Below are 21852 nucleotides of genomic sequence, written 5' to 3'. Positions count from 1 at the left end.
TTTCAATCTTTCTTAGTTATTGTCTGTTTGGTGCAAAGCTTATTATAGTTAGCGTTGGTGACCTTTTTCAGTGTTGATGTACAGTATAAAAGTCTTGCATTTGAATACGAAATGTACTCTTTCTGGTCACGTCGTAGCGAGGCCATCAATCTGGCTTTTGACACTTTGCTGAATCGGCATTCTGTCGCAATTCACACAGGACGAGTCAAAGCGATCCAAATCTTGCTTGTAACCGCAGCGTAGCCGCTTACCACTTTGGGATTTATGGTCAAAGGAGCGAAACGGTACTTCTGCTTTTATTCCTTTTGAAGCCACAAAGCATATAAACACAAACAAACAAACAGAACTAGCATGTCGCACGTCATGTAGCTTATCAAACTGCACTTAAAGAAGGCCCTGGATCCCTGATTAGTTGAATTAAAGTCAAGTTTTAACCTTTACAAAAATCACAGTATGAATATCAAAGGGACGGACGGGAGACATTATAAATAAGTGCGTATCAAAAGAGCAGTATCAGACAGTTTCGGACTTGTCATCGTTGCATCTAATGGCGGCGTACCACATCAGACAAATGGCAAAAACAGCCAGGCCAGAGCCCAGTAGGACCTTCTGGGTCACGTCCAGCATCTTGATCCGGTCCACCAGCTCCTCCTTGAGCAGGGCCGCGGATTCCTCGTCCAATTCTGCCGTCTGAAACCCAAAACGGCAGATGCTTAAAAAAAAGGAATGAATAATTGCGCGACGGTCGGTGTTATTACCTCATTCATCCAAACCAGAGGGAAAACGGTTCTTTCGTTGATTTTCTTCAATACCCTAAGCGCAAACAGAACCTCGCTAGTAAGGTCTAGCCACAACGCTAAACCAAAGCGCACAAAATGTTACTTACGTGATGACGTTGGAGGGTCCGTACATCATGTTCACCTGAATTCTCTTGGCAAACCCCAGAGTAATTCCCGTTATCTGGTGGAAAGATAGGTAGACTTTGGACTGGTTGTCAGTGGGAGGACATACCGGTCGGTACTAATTCATCAGGCCAAGTCAAGTATCATCGGTATTTGCCTTCAACACAACTATAGCGAAAACAAGTCTTACGGGCTCCACGTCCAGATAGGTCTTATGGTGCTCCTCGATAGGGTTGAGCCCCTTTATGGCCTTATGCAGGGAAGGAGTGCCATGAAGAAAGTGCGGTAAGGAGATGTAGATGGGCTGTCCTACAAAGAATAAAAACTGGACGGTAAGAACCTGGCGAAAGAGCCCAGACCCAGTTATCCTGACTGACCGTCTTGACAAGAACTAATGTCCAGAACCCCTGCCATGGTGCAGTTTTTGGTGGTCTTGAGATCCCGGCAGTAGCAGTGGTTTTCGGGGTTGTCCACCGGCGAGGCTAAGGTGGACTGCAGCAATCCGAAGCGGTACACCGGGATTTCCTTCAGGTCCCTGGCGTACTGGAAGCTGGCTGACACCGACCTGCGGGACACATAGGGGATGGCAGTGACCTCGTGTGGCTCTTGAAAGTATCGCAGAGGGAATTTAGTCACCTGCAGATGTCCGAGGAGAAGAAGAAGAGGGGCTTTGTCACATCCACAAAAGGAGCAAAGTTTGAACCATCTGGAAAAAGGAGGTTAAGTCAAGTTCAAACTCAACTCTAACTTTTTTTTTTCCCCGCCTTACCTGTCCCGTTGATCATGTTGCAATACTTGTCGTCCCAGAAGGTCAAACTCCTAAAACGGAGAAGAGGAATCTCCGTGAGGACATTTATCGTCGTCTTGTCCATCTTGTCCGAGCTCACCTGGATCCTCGCCACTTGTCGATCATGCCCACTTTGCTGATGTCGCCCTTGCCGGTGAAGACGGTGTAGTAACCGTCAAAGGTGCCGTTGTACTGAGGGACAGGGGGAAGATCTCGTCGCATCATCACAGCCAGCGACAATAGCAAAACATGAGGTACGCTCGCTCGCTCGGTCCGTCACAGTGCCAAACGGAATCCGAATGAAATAAATGTCTCCGATGCGGTAATAGTATCAAGTTTGAATTGGAAGAAATCTATAAATATGAGACTCACGGGTGTGAAAAGGCCCACGGTGGCTTTCAACATGGGGTCCTTGTAGCCCCACAGCAGCTCTTTGATGCTGCGGTGCTGGAACAAAGACGAGTTGCTGCTCTTGATCATGGTCTCGAGTAAGGGATGCAGCACTTTGGGAATCTTGGAATACGCCCCCTGATATACACAAAAAATCATAATTTGCTTTGAGATGCACACCAAGGAGATAAGGGCACATTTTATAAGCATTATAGTTTGATTAGGGGCAGATTAGCATCAGCTCTGCTGACACTCCAAGTTAAAACTCTTATCAATATTGTCAACTGTCAAGGATTACGCAACCGTCCATGAGGCTGCGTCATTTAGCCTGCCGGGTTAGCGTTAACGTTCATGTTAGGTAAGACAATTTATGGTGATGAATCTGGCTAATGTTAGCGTGTTTAGCTGGATTAGGCTATTTGAGTTATGATTGAGTTGGGTTAGAGATGATTCATCAAGATCCAGTTAGCTTCTCTCAGGGATACGCGTGAGTAATCGTTGGCCTTTTTCCCCCGATAGGAATGACTCACCCGTTTTGGTTGGCCTCTTAAGATCAACGTTAGCATCATTTGAATTCAGGTTTACATGTGTATGATGATTCTGTTTGTGTTTGCCCTTTGTACAAGATGAGGATGATTAATCGGCGAGACGATGCGCTGTAATTTATCACAGCGCAGCTGCGTGCCTCACCGCCACCGCCAAGTTCAAGCAGGTGATGATGTCCTCTTCCGCTCCCACCGACAAGGACGGCTCAAACGTGGCACCCAGCGGAAGCAGGTAAGACACGGTGTCGTTGGGCTCGAAGGTGATGTTGGCTTTGGGCAAGTATCTGGTCCTGCGGGAATTTTTGTGGTCAGTGAATAAGGGATGAAGAATAAAAGGGAGGAAAATTGCTTTTTCAAAAGCTTACAAGTAGGTGTAAGGTCCTTTCTCCACCACCGCCGGAACGGCACCTTCCCCCACCACCTCCCTGGCGTTTTGCACATCGAAGAACCAGAACTGTCTGTAGACCGCTCCCCCCGGTGCCAGCCAGTTCTCATACGCCGCCGTTCCTTCTGCGATCACGGCTTCCTTGATCCCCGCACACGCCCCGGCAGACGAGACTATTTTTAACCGGACTGACGCACAGATGGTCGGGAACATTTTTTTTGTCGGCGCTCCGAGAGAAATGATTTCTCCTTGATCTCCGTGCGGCGCCACGTACCTGTAAGACCGTTTGCTCAATGAGTCCATTCCCCACTGGGATCAAGATGCCCCCCAGTAGGGCCATGGCCGCCCCGACGACAGCTCCGGCGAGGAGTCTGCACCTCTTGTTACAGCAGCCCATCGCTCTCTTTGCAACGTCTCTGCCTTTTGTACGCGCAGGCTTCGGCAGATGCCAGGTAGAAAGGTGCGCGCACCTTTCCTACAACGCTTTTATATGGCCGGCAAGGGTTTAACGTACAGGCAGGACTGAGATAACGGCAGGTGAAAGATAACCAGTCGAAAGGTTGACAAGAGCAGTTTCCAAGCAAAGGAGACAACAACTCACATGCTCGATGGGGTGATCATTCCAAGACTCCTTTAAATCCTCCAAGTCCCTTCTGCTTTGTGGCTTTTTGTGTCAACACTTAGTGAGAATCAAAAGACCCCCCCCAATCCACACGTCAACATTTTTCAATTTGCTTCAGCATATCTGTTTAGTGTTTGTCAGCTTGTGGCTTATCTGGAAGCGCACTTCGATTCGCTCCACAACGTGACGTCAAATTTGGATTTTGATGCTGCTCCAGAATTTGACAAATGAGCACGTGTACTCTCTTTTGCCACTAGAGGGCAGTGTCCGTTACTGTTGATGGACGGACGGCAGTGCTCTTTCCAACACATTCTGTTTTTAAAAGTATTAACTGCAAAAGCTGATGCCTGCCCACTTTGCACACAGAAAACCAGTTCTCCCAATTGATCCGAAACAGGATGCGCTTTTGTGTGTAACGCTCCAATTGAATCCTACGCTCCTCTTGGCATGACATGTTGCGTGACAGTGACATCTTGCTTTTAGCAACTTGTCGCAAGACGACCACCCAAAATGTTTGCCCCTCCTACCTACCCCCAAAGCAAGATAAACACACAGTTTAGATGCTACTGGGAACTGTCCCTTCAGCAACTTGTTGACTGTGCAGGCTTGCGCTTGACTTTGTCCCAGCGTCTGAATTATTTAAACCACAAACAATGACTAATGTATGGCTGAATGAGCAGGCAGGGGGGACGGGGTCCGCCGCTGGCCCTGCTTGCAGGCCTTGTCCCCATGGGAACGTGTGCAGTCGTATACTGTCCCACGTTCATGCAATAGTAGTTTTGGAAAAAAATCCATTTTGAGCACTTTTTTTTCATAAATAAATTAACGTGTGCTTAATATGCAATTGTATAAATACAACCAATATTTTTATCAATGAAGTCAAATATTGTTTAATTATGTAGGTGTAAAGGGCTCGTGCGTTGAAACCGTTTTCAGTCACGTTTAAAAGTCGTGCTTCAAAATAAAAGCACATTATATTGAGCTCTAAACTGCACGGCGCGACTGGCGCCTTTTATTTTGAAGAAACAACTCGGAAGTGCGCCGTGTCCCTTCTACAGGAGGCTCGCTGGGCTTTGCTGGCTGCCTGGCTGGATGTCTGGCTGGCTGGCTGGCTGGCTGGCTGCTCCTCGCACGCATTTCAACTGCTGCCGCCGCAACGGATGGAGCGGAGCACCAGCAGCCAGCGTGAGAGGCGCCCCCGACCATTTTCCAACCCGTCAAATTAGCTCGCATCTCGGCGATAGAAACGCCCTCCTTCAGGGTAGAGAGGTTCAGCTTCCGCCTCGAAGACATCGATTCTCATTTTTAGGGCGTGTGTCAGCTGGCAGGAGGAGAACATTTGAACTATTCCATGTGGGTTTAGTGAAGACATTTTAGCTGGTTGAGGATGGGCTGCACGCTGAGCACCGAGGACAAGGCGGCGGTGGAGCGGAGCAAAATGATCGACAGGAACCTGAGGGACGACGGCGAGAAGGCGGCGCGGGAGGTCAAGCTGCTGCTGCTGGGTAAGAGGCTGGGCTGGGCTGGGCTGGGCTGGGCGGGGTGGGGGCGCTAGCCTAGCCACGGGGCGGAGGGTGACTTGTGGTCGCGGTGGTCGACGCCCAGTTTGAATGTCTGCAGCGAAAACCTTTTTTTTCGGTTACTTTTGTGCTGTGTCACCGCCGACTTTCAATGCTAACTTTGGTCCCTGAACGCAACATTGTCGAGTTAAAATAAATAAAGCAACATTTCGAGTCAAAAGAAACTTTCCAAACGCCGTTTTTTTTTTTTTTTTTACGCCAATTCAACATGAGTGGATGTGACTTGAATATTAATGACCTAAGATCTCATTTATGGTCCTCACAAATGTCAGCTTGATCTGACAACACTACCGAATTAGTCGTTATCAAACACCGAAATGTTAATAGCTATGAGGATAATCGCGTCCTTTACTTAACTATAGGTTATCTCGTGCCAGGTTCACGCCTAAAAACATTCTCGGAAGTTGCAGTCCTTTAAAAGCCACACAATCAATTACATTGTGGCATGAGTAAATGCCATGATGTTGTTCTTTATGATGTCCTTATGATGATTTAAAAAAAAAACATTAAGTGCACACAAAGTCACACTGTTATGCTTGTAAACAGTGACCTGAGGTGAGGAACTTTTCCATGCTTGGGCAAATGTTGACACACAAACACACATGCAGAATGCGGGTCATCAGGACATCAGTGATCCAAGATCAATCCCAAGAATTAGCACCTGACTCCTCCATTTTTGTAGTTTTGGAGCAATGGGTGTACATATTTAAGCGCATTCATCAGTGGCTTGACGCGGATGCCGAAGGCAACTTGCCACAGCGTGTCAGCTCACGTTTGTGACCTGACACGTGTTTTCATCCGGTCACGTCCAATTTTTGGTTTTGTTTGCGCCGCAACTGCTTTAATGACAATAGATTGTGGATCCCGTCCAACGCGTGACAAGGTTGGGCCTCTTCGGCTTAGGCCGGTGGAAAGTCAACTAAGAGTATTTCAAATTCTTTAGTTGCAATTTGTCATTAAGAATAATTAACAGCTTCAAGTTAAATGACAGTTAATTAGTCAATAATTGTACATAAAGCGAGAAGGAAGTATTGACATTTTGTTTGTTATGGAGATGACCGGCTCAAATGCGACTTTGTACTCCTCTTTGTTTGCACGCAAGATGAACTGTCAACCTATGTTTGCTGGACGCCAAGCAACGGCACCAACGCCTGGGCAGGTTCAGTTGCGGCGTCTTCAATCCTCCCAATGTCACCCGAGCCCGGCGTCACCTCGGAGGGTCCGAGGTCCCGTTGCGGTTTTGCGCCACACGCTCGAGCGTTCGGCAACCTCCCCGTGTTGATACGCGAGAGCCGAGGCGAGCCGGCTGAATTATTGAAGGGGCACTAACTGTGGCGTGCGTGGCTCTTCCGCAGGTGCCGGCGAGTCGGGCAAGAGCACCATCGTCAAGCAGATGAAGTGAGTCCAATTCGCACCAGTGCACAAAGGTTGCCTACTGCGTGTTAAATATTTCCAGATGGGGACATATCGGCAGCTTTATTTTTAGTTTGCTGCCGTGTCAAACTGCCAAGGGTGGCCGTTTCAAAAAATTTTTTGGGATTTCCAGGATCATCCACGAGGCGGGCTACTCGCGAGAGGAGTGCAAGCAGTACAAGGCGGTGGTCTACAGCAACACTATCCAGTCCATCATCGCCATCATCAGGGCCATGGGCCGCCTCAAGATCGACTTTGGCGACGCCGCCAGAGCCGTGAGTCGTCCATCGGAAGTTTGCCGTGCTCGTTGGGCTCTGTTGAATTTTGCCGTTTTCCACCCTCCCGCAGGACGACGCACGGCAGCTCTTTGTGCTGGCCGGATCCGCCGAGGAGGGCTTCATGACGACGGAACTGGCCGGCGTCATCAAGCGGCTGTGGCAGGACGCCGGCGTCCGGGCCTGCTTCGGACGCTCGCGCGAGTACCAGCTCAACGACTCGGCCGCGTAGTAAGTCTACGAAAGCAATTTATTGTGAAAAAGAAATTGAAGCAAAGTGATGTGAAATCTCAATGACCTCGACAAATATTTAACTGGCGGATGCTAACGTTATTAGCTGCGGCAAATGATTTGGTAATGTGTTCCTCCAGGCCACGTTGCGCCGACTTAATTGAGCGTTGCGCAAGAAACTTTTGTAACAAAGCGCCGCTTGTGCGTGTCTGTGTGTGCTTTTGTCGTCTCCCCCCACGCCCCACCCCTTTGTTGTAGTCCTGCGCTTATTAGTGGCAGTGTTGCGCAAGCGTATCATAAGCCAAACTGGTTTGTTTTTCTTGTCACGCTGCCACCAAAAATAAATTCCGCGTGACTTTGTGCGCCGGCAGCTACCTGAACGACCTGGAGCGCATCTCGCAGGGCTTTTACATCCCCACGCAGCAGGACGTGCTGCGCACCCGCGTCAAGACCACCGGCATCGTGGAGACGCATTTCACCTTCAAGGACCTCCACTTCAAGTTGGTGTCTCAGCCCCGCCCCCTCCCCCCCTCCTTTTCTGTTAATCCCGCCGTGTTGTCGCCGCCGCCGCAGGATGTTCGACGTGGGCGGCCAGCGGTCCGAGCGCAAAAAGTGGATCCATTGCTTCGAGGGCGTGACCGCCATCATCTTCTGCGTGGCGCTCAGCGACTACGACCTGGTGCTGGCCGAGGACGAGGAGATGGTACGCCGCTCCCCGAAATGTTTTTTTCTCCCTAAAAGTTCCTAACAAGACGTTTGCCCTCCAGAACCGAATGCACGAGAGCATGAAGCTTTTCGACAGCATCTGCAACAACAAGTGGTTCACCGACACATCCATCATCCTCTTTCTCAACAAGAAGGACCTCTTTGAGGAGAAGATCAAGATGAGCCCGCTCACCATCTGCTACCCGGAGTATCCAGGTCCGACGGAGGCAAAATCATGCAAACGTCACATTCGCTTCAAAAAAGAAAAGCTGGAACAAATCAAGTGTGTGGTTTGCTTGTGCAGCAGGCTCCAACACGTACGAGGAGGCGGCGGCCTACATCCAGTGTCAGTTTGAAGACCTGAACAAGCGCAAGGACACTAAGGAGATCTACACGCACTTCACGTGCGCCACCGACACCAGGAATGTGCAGTTTGTCTTTGACGCCGTCACCGACGTCATCATCAAGAACAACCTGAAAGACTGCGGCCTATTCTGAGAGCCGTCGCCGCCGCCGCTCTTTCTTACTCCAGGTGAGCCAAACCACAAAGACGGCACGGCACGCACGTTGTGTGAAGGCTAACGCGTTGCCGCGGTAACCGCAAAACTTCATGGTTTATAAATATAGCGACACTTTAGTGTGAAAATGTCTCGCATGATTCAAACAAATTTTTGTATTTGAAAGATGGCGTATTTCTGTTGAAATTTGATTTTCCTACATTTTATTTTCATCCAAGAAATGTTTCCTAATATCGGACTTGTTTTTCTTTCAAATGATTAAAATTGCTTCTTCTTTTTTTTTTTCCCCTCTCCAGGTTGCATTTTTGTTGAAGGAATGTCCATGGAGCGGGGCAGAGGCGTTCCCCCGACCCCACCACGCCCCCCCCCCCCCCCCCCTCCCCTCGGCCACGCGCTGTACAGTAACGCCGCCTTTAACAGCTTTATTTATGTTATTGTCTCGGGACACTTTGTGTCAGGTGTTTTTATCGTTATCAAACCGGCGGGCTTCTACTTTTTTTTTCTCTTTTTTTTTTTTTTTTTTACTTTTACTCGAGGAAAGGCTTTGACTTTTTTTATCTTGAAAAATGGCGACGGGTGTGTAGCCAGAACACCCCCCACCACCACCACCTGCAATATTGTTACATTCAGATTCAGGATTTTTTCTTTTTAAACTCTATAAAAATCTCCATTGGGGGGCGTGGCACCTTATATATTTTCCTATTTTTTGCAAGGATCGGGAGCGCAGCCATTTTGTTTTATTATCCCCCGCAAGATGACAGAGGTTCTGCTGCGCTCGCTCGGCATTATTTTTTTTCCTGTGAGGTGGGGGCGGGGGTGGACACTGTACATCACTGAACCTTTGCATAATCATCTCCTTTATTTTGATAATAAAAAAAAAAGAAAACAGGAAAACTTTCTACAAGCAATCACAAGTCTTTCAATTTCATTTGTGTCAAAAATGTGTTCATCCTCCAGAATGACAAAGCTTTCAAAGTTGTTGTTTTTTTCCCATCCACTGTGGCCAAATGAAAATCGATTCCTAGCAGCGTAAATGACAACGAGGCTTGAGCTTCCAGTCAAGCCTCGACGAGGACTTCCCGGACGAGGGTTTCAGGTACATCGTGAAAACATGCTGCCTCCATTTTGTGTAAACAAGGACAACAATGAAGCCTTTATTTTCTCTCGTCGTGCCTTTCTGTTGCCCGACTCCTCCCGGGCTGTCACGTTCTCCGAGGTGCTGATTAAAAAAAGAAAAAGTTCTTATCAGCTGCAGCAGCAGAAGCAGCCCTGTGGGACGCCAGGCTCACATTCTTCCAAGGGCACAGACATCATGGGTCAGGCAGGCGCTTTGGACTCTTTTAGAAGACATCGGCCGTTATCTCCTAAGTGCCTGCTATTTTCAATTTTGCGTGACAGATGTGACTTTGAACCTGCTCAAGGCATGCGCCTCAAAACTTGAGAATTTGACCTTGACCCAGTGACTTAATCGTCAGCGTGACAATTAGGCCCAAAAAGACCCGAGATTCCCACGAAACTGGACGGCGGTGAAGTGACGTCCTATCACATGACAAAAACACGTCACACGGCCTTTTGTCTTGCTATTTTTTTTTTTCCTTGGGCTCAGATTCCCGCTCTCACACACGGTGGCTGTGATGTCATTGATTCTTAGCACCATGGCAACAGGGGAAAAGATGGTGACAGATATTCCCTCATAGCTGAGGGGATGAAGTTGTTAAAAATAGCTGGCAATTTTTTTTTTTTTTTTTTTTTTTTAAATTGCCGCTTCACAGAAGACCATGTTAGATGCTTTTCACATGATGAAACTACTCGCCCCCTTTAAAAAGAGGCTGATAAAGACTGTTATCTGAGAGGAGACAGCAAGGAATATGAATTTGACTTTGTCAATGTTTTTTTTCCCCCTAATGCTTTCTTTAGCGCGTCCACCACACCGGACAAATGTGACTTTCTGTTGTCTGATAGCAGGCCTAGAAAAGCCTTAAAGCGCAAAGCACTTCATCTCGCGTTGTGCATTTCATTGGGAGAGCGTCGAGCCGTAATCCCGCTTTAATAAGTCCTCAAATCCAGACTGAGATCCGGCATTGTTCTCAGGACAAAAAGACCAGCCAGGGCGAATTAAAGCAAGCGCTTTTGACACTCTTAACATTCCGGTGACGAGTCACATCCCTGGACCCCAAATAATCTAACGGGGGAACTGTGGGGCCTCCCGCTCGCTCACGCACGCAGCGGGTGAATCATAGGCTACTCATGACGCACTCGCGTTGGCTTGTTTTGTTCCTGCCGGGCGGCTGCTGGAATAGGAGGCGACCACCTGTAGCCTCGCTAATATTATTAGTGCGTTTAATATGCAAATGAGGCTGCGTGGGCTGGAAGGGAAACCGGAAGAGGAGCTTGGTGGCTAAATGTAATAATACAAGGAGCCAGGTTTCAATCAAGTTTTGTGCTGTACACAGGGGTGACAAATCGTACACTGTTATTGTATCTGACTTATTGTCACAACTATTGGTGCTTTTTTTCCAGTTTGCGTATGTTTGCTTCTGGCGCCATCTAGTGGAAACAAGCAACATTGCACGAGTCATTTTTCATAGTGTGCCGCAGTAATATCGTTGGAAAAAGTCTTCTACCTGATAGCACCCTACATCTTTTTTCCCCTGAAAATGTGTTTTTATTCTTTTCAACTACGCCCACAGGGGAATGACGTCAATGGCCCAAGCGTTGCCATGGAAACATTTTCCGTGCATTACACAACTGTTATGCTTGCGCATGCGTGGAGTGCTGCAACAATATAATTTTTTCCAATCCGGCTATGGCGTCATTTCGCCAGGAGATGGCGGCATTGTATGGCAGCTTCTCAAGACAAAAGTGGCCAAATGTTTGTTTTTTTTCAAATTAACTTTTAAAAACACAGATATCATTTATAAGGTGCAGTAAATGTTTTACTGACTACTTTCTAGCAAAATAATTGGATCATTAAATGCATGAAGATGATATGTTGTCAGAAACGTTGGCAGTGGAAGATTTTGTATGCATGAACTTGTGGACGTGACATAATTCATCAAAATTTAATTCCCCCTTTTTCTCAACGCGGCGGGATTTCTTCTCATTTGCATTGATTCCAAAGGCAGAAATGTTTATTTAGGTTAACAAGTGAGAGAAGCGCCTGGCTCACCTCGCGTCCGCTCATTTGCTGATGAATGGAAAGTCATGCAGATTTATGGTAGCATCAAGGGGGGGGGGGGTGATGGAGGGGTGCAATAGCGTAAACTTAATCAGCATGAAATATCAAAGTGTCAGCGGCGCAAGAGAAACAAGGGCGTCTCCCAGCTATGATTTTGCTCTTTTATGGCCATTTGTGACAAACGACGTGATGAGGAGGTGGAAGAAAATTACATTTCGGCGTCTCGAAGGGCCTGTCCTTCAACTTCAACGCCAAATGATCATGCACGGCGGGACTCGATCGCTCTCCAAATGAATTGTGACCCCTGCACATTTTAATCAAGGTATGCCTTTTTTTTTTTTCTTTCCTCAGTGTCTTCCCACAGTGTTCAGGTGTGTTATTTCAAACTACAAGGTTATCAGAGTTGTCCCAATGTTCAACCACTGTGGCAAAAGAGTGTGAAAGGGGAAGCAAGGACACAAGGCAATAAAACAACATTCTGAGTGCGCCTCTGTCTATTTGTTTCCACGGCGACGCAAACCAAAAGCATCTTCCGGTAGCCTGATATATCAGTGGGTGCAAAGCTGCACCTATGCCAAAACTAGATTCTTTTCTTGTTGCCAAACAGCTGTCTTCAAACGTTTTATGCCTCTTAGTGGGACAGGTCCACAGACGCGTCCATCCGAGGCTGCAGGACCAGATGGAAGTCCGGCTAGCGTATGCGGCCCTGGGGAGTCGCTTACCGGCTTTTTGCGACACGATCTAACGATCGCGACAGGCCTCATCGCAGGGCAATTAAAACCTGAATCAAACACAATGGCCGGGAAAGAGCATGTTGCGAGCAAGGGTACCTGATGAAGTGGCCTTTGAATTGTTTTCACACGCATTCCTGCTCTTGTTCACACACTGCCTCAGGGATTCCTCCCTCGCCTCTGTACACGCCCCGCCCGCCCTGATTGCTGGAATGTGAAGACCTTATGATTGTTTTCTCACCTTTTATAGTTTTTGAAGAACGCCTGATTTATTGCATCCAATCGTTATGGCGAGAAATCATGATAATGGTGCGACGTGGAATAACGACATCAGTCATAAAATGCAACCGACGCTGATAATTCTTTGGAGAAAGTTGTGCTGTAAAAATGTAACAATTTGGATCATCAAAGTTCAAGTATATTTTTTGGTGTGCAATGCACTGTATAAACCGGTTGCAATTTAGCAGGTTTTCAATTTGGAATTTTACAGTTGAAAATTCAATTGTTAGTTTTGGCCAACTTCGCCAGGCTTCTGCGTCGTTGTAAAGGAGATTTGGTCATATTGATAGGGTATCCATCCAAACATGTTTGGTGTTCAAAGTTTCAACGTGTACAGTCCGAAGCAACCCTTTCTACGACAGGTGGTGACCACCTGGTGGCGCCAGTGTGCCAAGCGCCGTTGGACGATCAGGAGAAGAAGATTTGAATTGACGGATGTGACGTCAGGTCTTTAGGTCAATTGAAGACAGGTGTGCTCAAGGGGAGTTATCAAATGCAGGTGGCACCGAGCGCGTGGCGGCGGCGGCGGCGGCGGCGGCGGCGGGCGCCTTCTCAGGTAAGCTAGCATGCTGGCAAATGTTTGTCGTCTCCTGCCGTTTTTCACGACGGACGCCATGTTTGTTGCAGGATTTTCGCGCTCGAGGGGAGCTCTCGAATGCAGGTGCCACCGAGTGCGTGGCATTTTCTCAGGTAAGGGAGCAAATGTTTGTCGTTTCTTGCCGTCTCTCACGACGAACGCCATCGTTTGTTCGTCGCAGGATTCTTACACGGCGACTGTAGGCGTTGACGTGAACTGGAGTCCGGCCGCAAGGAGAGTTTTCAAATAGGCCCCAAAATGTGCGGTTTGTTGCCTTTTCCCACAAGCCTTTTTTATTTTGTTTGTTTGTTTGTTGCAGGATTGTCGTACTCTCGTGACTCGGCAACGAACGTCACGTCCACCGCGACGGTGGGCCTGGAGGTAAATTGTCGGCCGCAGGCAATTTAGCTCGCGCGCAAATGTTTGCCGTTTCTTACGATGCCATTTAATATTTCTTGCAGGATTTTTCGCTGTCTAGGGAGTGTTTGAGGTTTGGCCACGGCACGCCACAATCGACTTTGCGTCGCGTCGTTGCGCGTTTTGGTCGTTTTGCCGCTACGGTATTTCAAATGTCTTTCGCGTTTAAAAATTTTTTTTTAATGCTGGCCAGCATTTTTTATTCGTTTGTTTGTCGAAGGTTCTTAAATGACGCCGCCCATAAGCGCGTGTTTGTCTGAGTATAGGAAATGTTAGTTTGACTCTAGTCAATTAAACTATTCTTTATTATTTAATTTACGTGTTATGCAAACTGACGAATGTGACGAATTGGTTACGTCATGTCCAAATCAGATCAAATCTATTCAAAGATGGCGCCCGCCCGCCCTCATTCCGTTACGCAACAAACATTTGCGCGGTTTATCTTCTCCCGTTTTGGACGCCGCTAACCTGGATCATCTGTCCAATGTGAGGTGAGTTGATGATGATAAAATTAAAATAAGAATTATAATCCTGATAAATGATCATAATTTACTACAATATAATTATATATTTTTTCAACTGTAAAACTCAGTATGTATAAAATTAAAATATTAATTATAATTCTGATAAATTATCATAACTTACTACAATATAATAATTATATATTTTTCCAAATGTAAAACTCTACTTAGTATGTATAATTGTTGCAAAAATATCATGCCATTGGCACTCTACTCAATGTCTATTTTTGTTGCAATCATTTGTTTGTCTTTTGTAGCACTAAAAAAGGCTGCCCAGCCAGCAAGCAGGAGGCTCTTGAGGAGCCATTTCAGTGATGTTGACACTGAGGAAGAGTAGTCCTAAATCAGGTGAAAACCTGTTTTTGTAAACTTTCAGCTTCCCAACACACAATGGTTGTCGTGTTTTAGCTTCCCAACACCCAATTAATGGCTGTGTGTTTTTGCAGGCTGCAAGAGGAGCCGAATGGGATGAGGAAAACTATCATTCCATATCCAAAGGCACAATGGCCTATCCAAAGGAGCAATGGCCTATCCAAAGGAGCAATGGCCTATCCAAAGGAGCAATGGCCTATCCCCAAAGGAGCAATGGCCTATCCCCAAAGGAGCAATGGCCTATCCCCAAAGGAGCAATGGCCTATCCCCAAAGGAGCAATGGCCTATCCCCAAAGGAGCAATGGCCTATCCCCAAAGGAGCAATGGCCTATCCCCAAAGGAGCAATGGCCTATCCCCAAAGGAGCAATGGCCTAGCCAAAGGAGCAATGGCCTAGCCAAAGGAGCAATGGCCTAGCCAAAGGAGCAATGGCCTAGCCAAAGGAGCAATGCCATATCAAGTCAAGAATCTCAAGCAGCGCGCTGCAAGAGTCGACGTGTGCGGATCATGTGCCCAGGAGGGGGCAGTGTGGTTGCCTTTGGTTATGGGTGCACGACGGAAAGGTTGCAGGTGTGGACAGAGTTTGGGGCTCTGATGGTTGGTCTTGCTTAAGAGGTGTGCTGTGGTTGCGGCTTGTCTGGATCAGCGTTGTCTTGCGCTTGGTTGCCATTGACGGCTCACTTGGGGGAGGACGTGGTTACGTGGATGGACACAAAACGAAACTTTGACGTGGAGCCGAATGTCCAATTTTGCCATATGACTTGTAACATTTTGTCTTTTTCTAACCTGCCACTGTTGCACTTCATCTAACCCTAACCTACCACCACTGTGGTACTTGCGTTTGTTCTCCCCTAGGTGTTGGAGCGAGACAGTCACATTTTGTGTCTTTTTCTAACCTACCACTGTCGTTCTTGATCTAAGCCTAACGTACCACTGCGCGTCCTTTGTTCTCTAGGTGTAGTGGGCGGGCGGTGTTGGGGCGAGCCGGTCCACAAGGAAGACATAATGATGCGAGCAGCGCCCAACTCATTGCATGTTCTGCCTTTTGCAGGCCGGACGCAAAATGGCGACCCGGCGACGGTCACCAAGAGTAGCTAGCCGCTGTGATCAAGTAAGCAAGTGACCTACAACTTGGGGTGCTCTTTGAGTGTCTAACATTTGTTTCTGTTTGTGCAGATGGCGACCGGGACGCGATCAGATCAGAGGTGGACGGACTGCTGTGGCATCGCTCTGAAGTAGCAGAGTTCTGAGGGAGGCCCGCTTCGCTGGAGGCGTCAACCTGCGCAGCTTCAACATGTGAAATGGATTTTTTTTTTTAGTTAATTCATACCAGCGGTGTCCAAATGTCTGTTTGAGGGCTGCATACTGAAACAAATTAAGAATTCTTTGACACAAATTCATTAAATCAATCACGGAATTTTGCCATTCATATTTTGTCCTACTGCTATAAAGCGGTGTTGCGTTCATTCATGTGGTGTTGATAAAGTTGTCCCGAGGCTGCCATTTGGACACCCATGGTGACGTGTGTGTAGGGCTGCACGTGTATTGGAAAACTGCCACGTGGTGGTATAGGTTATTGACATGCACTTTAAGAAAGCAAAGATTTCTTTTTTTTTTTAATGTGGCAAATGAAACTTGCCTAACTATTTGTAAATAGGTCATCTCCATCCCAGAATTTTGCACAACTTTGCTCAATGCAGTGCTCTGGCCCAATACCGCCATATCACTGATTTTCCAACATGTCGTGCAGCCCTGATTGAGTGCCAAACGCGCAGCGATGGCAAGCGACCGCGCAAGCGACCGCGCAAGCGACGGTAAGCGCAAGCGACGGTAAGCGCAAGCGACGGTAAGCGCAAGCGACGGTAAGCGCAAGCGACGGTAAGCGCAAGCGACGGTATGCGCAAGCGACGGTATGCGCAAGCGACCGCGCAAGCGACTGCAAGCGCAAGCGACCGCGCAAGCGACCGCGCAAGCGACCGCGCAAGCGACCGCGCAAGCGACTGCAAGCGCCCGCAAGCGACCGCAAGCGCAAGCGACCGCAAGCGCAAGCGACGGCAAGCGCAAGCGAGACTTTTGTGCTTGTCTTGCAAGGTGGAAGAGACAATGCACGAAACGAAGAGCCGGCGGACGGAGGCCACCAGACCCGTGAGCGGGGTGCAAAGGAAGGAATCAACCAAAGAAAGCAGTCCAAGTGATGAAGAGGAGCCTGATGCATGGCTGGCCAAGGCTGGCCAGAGGTGACATGGCAATCAAATATGCAAGGGTACACGCTTGTTGGTTTTAATTTGGTTCCCTTATTTGTCTGCCTTTCAGGGTTGCCGGGGCAGCGGATGGGACGAGCGCCAGCCTGCACCGAGAGGGACCGGGCCGCACCCGCAAGACCAGGGAGGGGGCAGGTAATGAGTACGTCGACACAAGTGAACCGCATGCAACTGAGTGCTGTTTGTCTTTTTGCACTTGTGCGAGGCGGAAGACGAGTCCAACATCGGCCGGAGCAGACCCGGACCTTGGCCCGTGACGAGCGGAGATGCGGCGAGGCCGGGAGGGCAAAGCGCCCAGCCAGCGTTGAGGGGGGGGGAGTATGACTTTCTTTTCTTTTGCTCCCTCCCTCCCTCCCTGTCTGTTTGAATAGGGTAACTAGCAGCACGCACGGGCAATTGGGTTGCCGTGAACCTCTAGATACGAATTGGCAAAGTAGACACCCCTTCCTCCCTCCCCCCCTCTCTCTCGCTCTCTTTCTCTGATGCGCCCGGCAGTACCTGCATGGCCTGGTGCACTCAGGGTGGAACGTGGCTATACCTTGCCCTTTGTGGAATACCAGGGTATAATGTCTGCCTGCCTGGGTCCCAGTGTCGTCGACGGTGTCGAGGTCGATGAGATTCTCCGTGACGCCCTCCGTGACGTCACGTTTTCCTTTTTTTTCCTCTCGGGGCCAAGCCAGCTCTCCTGGCCGGTTGTGCTTTAGTGCGCACCAAAGCCTCTTCTCATCTCCTCTTGCTCTCTCTCTCCCTCCATCCCTCCCTTTTTGTAAGGGGTTAAACCTTTCATAACCCGGATCGCTCCAATGCGGGAGGGCCGTATGAGACGTGCGCCAGCCCGTGCTAGTTGCCTGATTCAAACTTGCCTTAGTCAAGGTCGCTAGTGGAAATTTTCCTCTTGCCAAAACCACCACAATATGTCTGCCTTTTAGGATTGCCGGCCGGGGCAGCGGACCGGACGAGTGCCTGCGCCGAGAGGGACCGGACCGGACCGCGAGACCAGAGGGTAATAATAATAAACTTTATTTGTATAGCACCTTTCGTACAAGAAATGCAGCTCAAAGCGCTTTACAACAAAGAAAGAAATAAGCATTGAATGCTTCACATATAGGAACGGACATAAAAAGAACATGAACACATTAAAACAAAAACAATGTATGCATACACAATAAAGTGACCTTAAAATAGGAGCAAGCTTTAATAAATAGGTAATGAGTACGTCCACAGAAGCAAACCTCATGCAACCGAGTGCCGTTTTTTTCTTTTTGCAGTTGCGCGAGGCGGAGGAGGAGTCCAAACGTCGAGTACCGGCCGGGAGGGGACCCGAACCATCGGCCGTGACGAGCGGCCTACAACAGACGGACGCACGGGTGCAGATGCGGCGAGGGCAAAGTGCCCAGCCAGCATTTAAGGAGAGTATCACTTTGTTTTTCCTTTGGTGCTTTCTTTCTTGCCCTCCCTCCCTCCCTCCACTTTTTCACTGGGTGTGCACACTGGCCGTCTGCATGATGCCTTTCTTTCTCAGCGCAGCGTCATTTTGCAATATTGTTTTATTGTTGTGTTTTTTAATACATGAACTGTTTGGACTGTCATTGTGTGTGTGTACCTCTGAACCTGAATTAAACTGAACTGAATTCAAGTGGTCCATTTTAAACATTGGCATGTGAAGTCCATCGTGCATAATCAGAGTTGAATGACAACATACAAAATGGAATCATTTGAGACATTCTCAATGATAAGGCAATTGTAAAGTTAGTCAAACAAAACTGTCTTGTTAAATATGCAGTGTCAGGCTTTTTATTTTTACTACACAAAGAAAAGCTGTATGCATTCTAAATGGTTGACAAAAGCCAAGTAGCCCGACACCCATAGATTCAAACGACAAGCCTCAGCGTACAGTCTCTGTTGCGATCAATAAGTCTTCTTTGGCAACCCTGCTTTAAAATGGCCACCGAACTCTGAATCTTGGTATATGTTGGTGCATTTTTCTGTAGGAGTAAAAGTCTATTTTCAAGTCTGAGGCTTCTTTTTTTCTTAAATCATGCCTCATGTGGGCATTCTTGTGAATAAAGTGAACGTTGGTGTGTTTTCTTCCTGTTTGTGGTCTTGTAAATAAAGTCAACTTTGGTGTCAGTCATCATTCACCATGCGCCGCAATTGATGCTGCATCTCTTCAATATGAAACTTATTGCATGTTTTGTTACAGGGCTTGGCTTCATTTGCTGGCTGACTACAAAGAAGACCGTTGCTGTACAGTCCAGGGCGTTGCTGAAGTAAATTGAATTTATAAACCCAGTGTGTAACGTCCAGGACCTTGGCTTTCAATTCAAAGCACAGTTGCATGTTGCTTAACAACACGGCCAGCCTTGGTGCATGTACTGGGTGCTTTCCCCCCCCCCAGTTCAGAGTTAATTAAAGGCCACACCGCAACCTGCTTAGGTGGCACGCAAGTGAGGCACTCAATACCGGCATTTTTATTAAATTGACCTAATCAGACAGGCGCGATGAATTCCAAGTGCTGCCACCTAGTGGCGGCGTATTTGCCTCAACCTGTCTAACGCTCCATTTAACTGTATGCAATCTTTTTTTAATTTGAAACATTACAAATGATAGGTGCCCTAATTAGACAGCTGGGTCAATGCGACCCGTCTTTTGCGGTTTGATTTGCCCCAAGCAACCTAACAAATACACATAATGCACACTTGCTCCATTTTTGCTCAACTTTATTGTTATTTAGTCATCACTCTTATTTATTCATTGTGCCTTGTTTTTATTTTTTTTGTGTTTACTTGTATGTATATTGTGTACTATGTCTTGTCACCGTGGGATAGTGGGAACGTTATTTCGATTTCTTTGTGTTTCTTGGCATGTGAAGAAATTGACAATAAACCAGACTTTGACAAGTACTGCCGCTATCTCGCCAATGTGCATGTGTCTAAAAAGTACAAAGCATCAAATTCATTTGCACGATAAACTTCTAAACCACCTGCTAAAAAACATTCACCTGATGCAGAATGTCTTCTGTAGCTTGCTAAGATTTGCCAAATTGAACATTGCCGAACTCCAACCCGAGGCTGTCCTCAGCACTGCAAACCTTTGTGCCGGTACACCGTATGAAGTAAATGACGGGATTTATTTTTTACATCCATCTAATATGTATCAAGCATACCAGATGGTGTTTTAGAACAGCCTAGAATAGTCTATTACAAAAATGAAAAAAAAAAAAAACTTGCCAAAGTCCTAAAAAGATATTGTTTTATTTCTTTAATCGCTGCAAGGAGGGAGCATTGGCAAGCGTTAACCCGTTCATGGTCAGCGCAGAGCAGTATACTTGGCAGCGCGGCGTTGGCAGCGGGGGGCGCAAGCAGTATGGGGTGCAGGCAGCATGGGGAGCAGGCAGCATGGGGAACATGGGGCGCAGGCAGCATGGGAAGCAGGCAGCATGGGGAGCAGGGAGCGCAGGCAGTATGGGGAGCAGGGAGCGCAAGCAGCATGGGGAGCAGGGAGCGCAGGCAGCCGGGGTGGGGAATCGAACCCTGGATCTCAGATGTTCGAGCGCAGCGACGGAGCCACTCGCCAAGCGTGGCGAGCTCGGCAGTCACCCCGTTTCCACTTCGAGTCATTCTCATCTGCTTAGTGGTGCGTCCCGCGCGCGCTGGGTAAGTACAAAAGAGTATAGACGGCCGAGGGCTGCCAGGTCGAAACAGCCGACTGGTTGGTGACACGGTCTCTTGCCCCGAAAGAACCTGGTTCGATCCCAGGGGGGAGCGCATTCTCAGAGCTCCTTTTGTAAGTGTCTGCCTATGTGCATACAGCTTGCATATTTAAGTATTTATTTATGGGTAAACACCCAGTGTGGCCCCGCCCACAAGTGGGCGGAGCAATGCAGCTGGGCCCGCCCCCAGCACACTGGCCCCGCCCCCGGGGAAAAAAATCCAGTAGCCCCGCCCCCAGCACACTGGCCCCGCCCCTAGGAGAAAAAAATCCAGTAGCCCCGCCCCCTGCCCTACTATGTAACAGTAGGGTAGGGGGCGGGGCGAAGCCCCGCCCCCTACCCTACTGTCTTTCTGTAGGGTAGGGGGCGGGGCGAAGCCCCGCCCCCTACCCTATTAAAAGACAATTGAAAGTGTATAGAAAGACAGTAGGGTAGGGGGCGGGGCGAAGCCCCGCCCCCTACCCTACTGTCTTTCTATACACTTTCAATACACTATTGAAAGACAGTACCCTATTAAAAGACAATTGAAAGTGTATAGAAAGACAGTAGGGTAGGGGGCGAAGCCCCGCCCCCTACCCTACTGTCTTTCTATACACTTTCAATTGTCTTTTAATAGGGCAGGGGGCGGGGCTTCGCCCCGCCCCCTACCCTACAGAAAGACAGTAGGGAAGGGGGCGGGGCTTCGCCCCGCCCCCTACCCTACTGTCACATAGTAGGGCAGGGGGCGGGGCTACTGGATTTTTTTTCCCCAGGGGCGGGGCCAGTGTGCTGGGGGCGGGGCTACTGGATTTTTTCCCCCGGAGGCGGGGCCAGTGTGCTGGGGGCGGGCCCAGCTGCATTGCTCCGCCCACTTGTGGGCGGGGCCACACTGGGTGTTTACCCATAAATAAATACTTAAATATGCAAGCTGTATGCACATAGGCAGACACTTACAAAAGGAGCTCTGAGAATGCGCTCCCCCCTGGGATCGAACCAGGTTCTTTCGGGGCAAGAGACCGTGTCACCAACCAGTCGGCTGTTTCGACCTGGCAGCCCTCGGCCGTCTACACTCTTTTGTACTTACCCAACGCGCGCGGGACGCACCACTAAGCAGATGAGAATGACTCGAAGTGGAAGCGGGGTGACTGCCGAGCTCGCCACGCTTGGCGAGTGGCTCCGTCGCTGCGCTTGAACACCTGAGATCCAGGGTTCGATTCTCCACCCCGGCTGCTTGCGCTGCCTGCTCCCCCTGCTGCCTGCTCCCCCTGCTGCCTGCGCCCCCTGCTCCCCATGCTGCCTGCGCCCCCTGCTCCCCATGCTGCCTGCGCCCCATGCTCCCCATGCTGCCTGCGCCCCATGCTGTCTGCGCCCCCCGCTACCAACGCCGCGCTGCAAAATTAACTGCGCTGCGCTAACCATGAATGGGCTAACGCTTGCCAAAGCTCCCTCCTTGCAGCGATTAAAGAAATAAAA

The 21852-nt window shown here is 48.7% G+C and overlaps 3 protein-coding genes and 3 long non-coding RNA genes across 9 annotated transcripts; 5 read left to right on the top strand and 1 right to left on the bottom strand.

Annotated features, from left to right (window-relative positions):
• Positions 1 to 275: 275 nt before the first annotated feature.
• Positions 276 to 3429, bottom strand: cd36 (CD36 molecule (thrombospondin receptor)). The gene is made up of 12 exons (XM_037243520.1): positions 3284 to 3429; positions 2990 to 3150; positions 2770 to 2914; positions 2062 to 2217; positions 1790 to 1881; positions 1672 to 1721; positions 1539 to 1608; positions 1280 to 1467; positions 1093 to 1211; positions 887 to 960; positions 759 to 813; positions 276 to 690 (listed from the first exon to the last, which is right to left on the bottom strand). The coding sequence occupies exons 1-12, from the start codon at positions 3404 to 3406 to the stop codon at positions 514 to 516; spliced, it is 1410 nt and encodes a 469-aa protein (XP_037099415.1). The 5' UTR covers positions 3407 to 3429; the 3' UTR covers positions 276 to 513.
• Positions 1524 to 2792, top strand: LOC119117332. The gene is made up of 3 exons (XR_005096495.1): positions 1524 to 1621; positions 1713 to 1943; positions 2706 to 2792. It is a non-coding gene; the product is annotated as an uncharacterized LOC119117332 (long non-coding RNA).
• Positions 3430 to 4748: 1319 nt separating the features above from the next.
• gnai1 (guanine nucleotide binding protein (G protein), alpha inhibiting activity polypeptide 1) lies at positions 4749 to 9264 on the top strand. The gene is made up of 9 exons (XM_037243438.1): positions 4749 to 5136; positions 6567 to 6609; positions 6758 to 6899; positions 6973 to 7130; positions 7502 to 7630; positions 7704 to 7833; positions 7898 to 8051; positions 8143 to 8367; positions 8650 to 9264. The coding sequence occupies exons 1-8, from the start codon at positions 5019 to 5021 to the stop codon at positions 8331 to 8333; spliced, it is 1065 nt and encodes a 354-aa protein (XP_037099333.1). The 5' UTR covers positions 4749 to 5018; the 3' UTR covers positions 8334 to 8367; positions 8650 to 9264.
• Positions 9265 to 11877: 2613 nt separating this feature from the next.
• LOC119117315 lies at positions 11878 to 18679 on the top strand. The gene is made up of 2 exons (XR_005096482.1): positions 11878 to 11924; positions 18578 to 18679. It is a non-coding gene; the product is annotated as an uncharacterized LOC119117315 (long non-coding RNA).
• LOC119117306 lies at positions 12812 to 14652 on the top strand. 2 transcript variants are annotated; one of them, XR_005096472.1, is made up of 4 exons: positions 12812 to 13231; positions 13438 to 13499; positions 13580 to 14404; positions 14503 to 14652. It is a non-coding gene; the product is annotated as an uncharacterized LOC119117306 (long non-coding RNA). The 2 variants fall into 2 exon arrangements; XR_005096471.1 differs by having other exon boundaries at positions 13438 to 14404.
• On the top strand, positions 16084 to 18324 carry LOC119117274 (late embryogenesis abundant protein 1-like). 3 transcript variants are annotated; one of them, XM_037243477.1, is made up of 5 exons: positions 16084 to 16664; positions 16745 to 16823; positions 16894 to 16909; positions 17659 to 17691; positions 17957 to 18324. In XM_037243477.1, exons 1-5 carry the CDS (start codon positions 16324 to 16326, stop codon positions 18094 to 18096), a joined length of 609 nt encoding a protein of 202 aa, XP_037099372.1. In that variant the 5' UTR covers positions 16084 to 16323; the 3' UTR covers positions 18097 to 18324. The 3 variants fall into 3 exon arrangements, with proteins under 3 accessions (XP_037099372.1, XP_037099373.1, XP_037099374.1); XM_037243478.1 differs by having other exon boundaries at positions 16741 to 16823; XM_037243479.1 differs by lacking the exon at positions 16894 to 16909 and having other exon boundaries at positions 16741 to 16777; positions 17672 to 17691.
• Positions 18680 to 21852: the final 3173 nt, after the last annotated feature.

This window comes from Syngnathus acus, chromosome 23 (assembly GCF_901709675.1).
Source record: "Syngnathus acus chromosome 23, fSynAcu1.2, whole genome shotgun sequence".
Taxonomy (NCBI): domain Eukaryota; kingdom Metazoa; phylum Chordata; class Actinopteri; order Syngnathiformes; family Syngnathidae; genus Syngnathus; species Syngnathus acus.
This window is presented reverse-complemented; position numbering and strand designations above follow the sequence as displayed.

Coding starts and splice junctions, on each gene's coding strand:
- gnai1 (XM_037243438.1), top strand. CDS start 5,019: ATGGGCTGCACGCTGAGCACCGAGGACAAGGCGGCGGTGGAGCGGAGC. Junction 7,131..7,501: donor CTCAACGACTCGGCCGCGTA/GTAAGTCTACGA, acceptor GTGCGCCGGCAG/CTACCTGAACGACCTGGAGC. Junction 8,052..8,142: donor CTGCTACCCGGAGTATCCAG/GTCCGACGGAGG, acceptor CTTGTGCAGCAG/GCTCCAACACGTACGAGGAG.
- cd36 (XM_037243520.1), bottom strand. CDS start 3,406: ATGGGCTGCTGTAACAAGAGGTGCAGACTCCTCGCCGGAGCTGTCGTC. Junction 3,151..3,283: donor TTGAGCAAACGGTCTTACAG/GTACGTGGCGCC, acceptor GCGGGGATCAAG/GAAGCCGTGATCGCAGAAGG. Junction 1,882..2,061: donor CCGTGGGCCTTTTCACACCC/GTGAGTCTCATA, acceptor CCTGTCCCTCAG/TACAACGGCACCTTTGACGG.
- LOC119117274 (XM_037243477.1), top strand. CDS start 16,324: ATGCGCAAGCGACGGTATGCGCAAGCGACCGCGCAAGCGACTGCAAGC. Junction 16,665..16,744: donor CTGGCCAAGGCTGGCCAGAG/GTGACATGGCAA, acceptor CCTTTCAGGGTT/GCCGGGGCAGCGGATGGGAC. Junction 17,692..17,956: donor CCGGACCGCGAGACCAGAGG/GTAATAATAATA, acceptor TTCTTTTTGCAG/TTGCGCGAGGCGGAGGAGGA.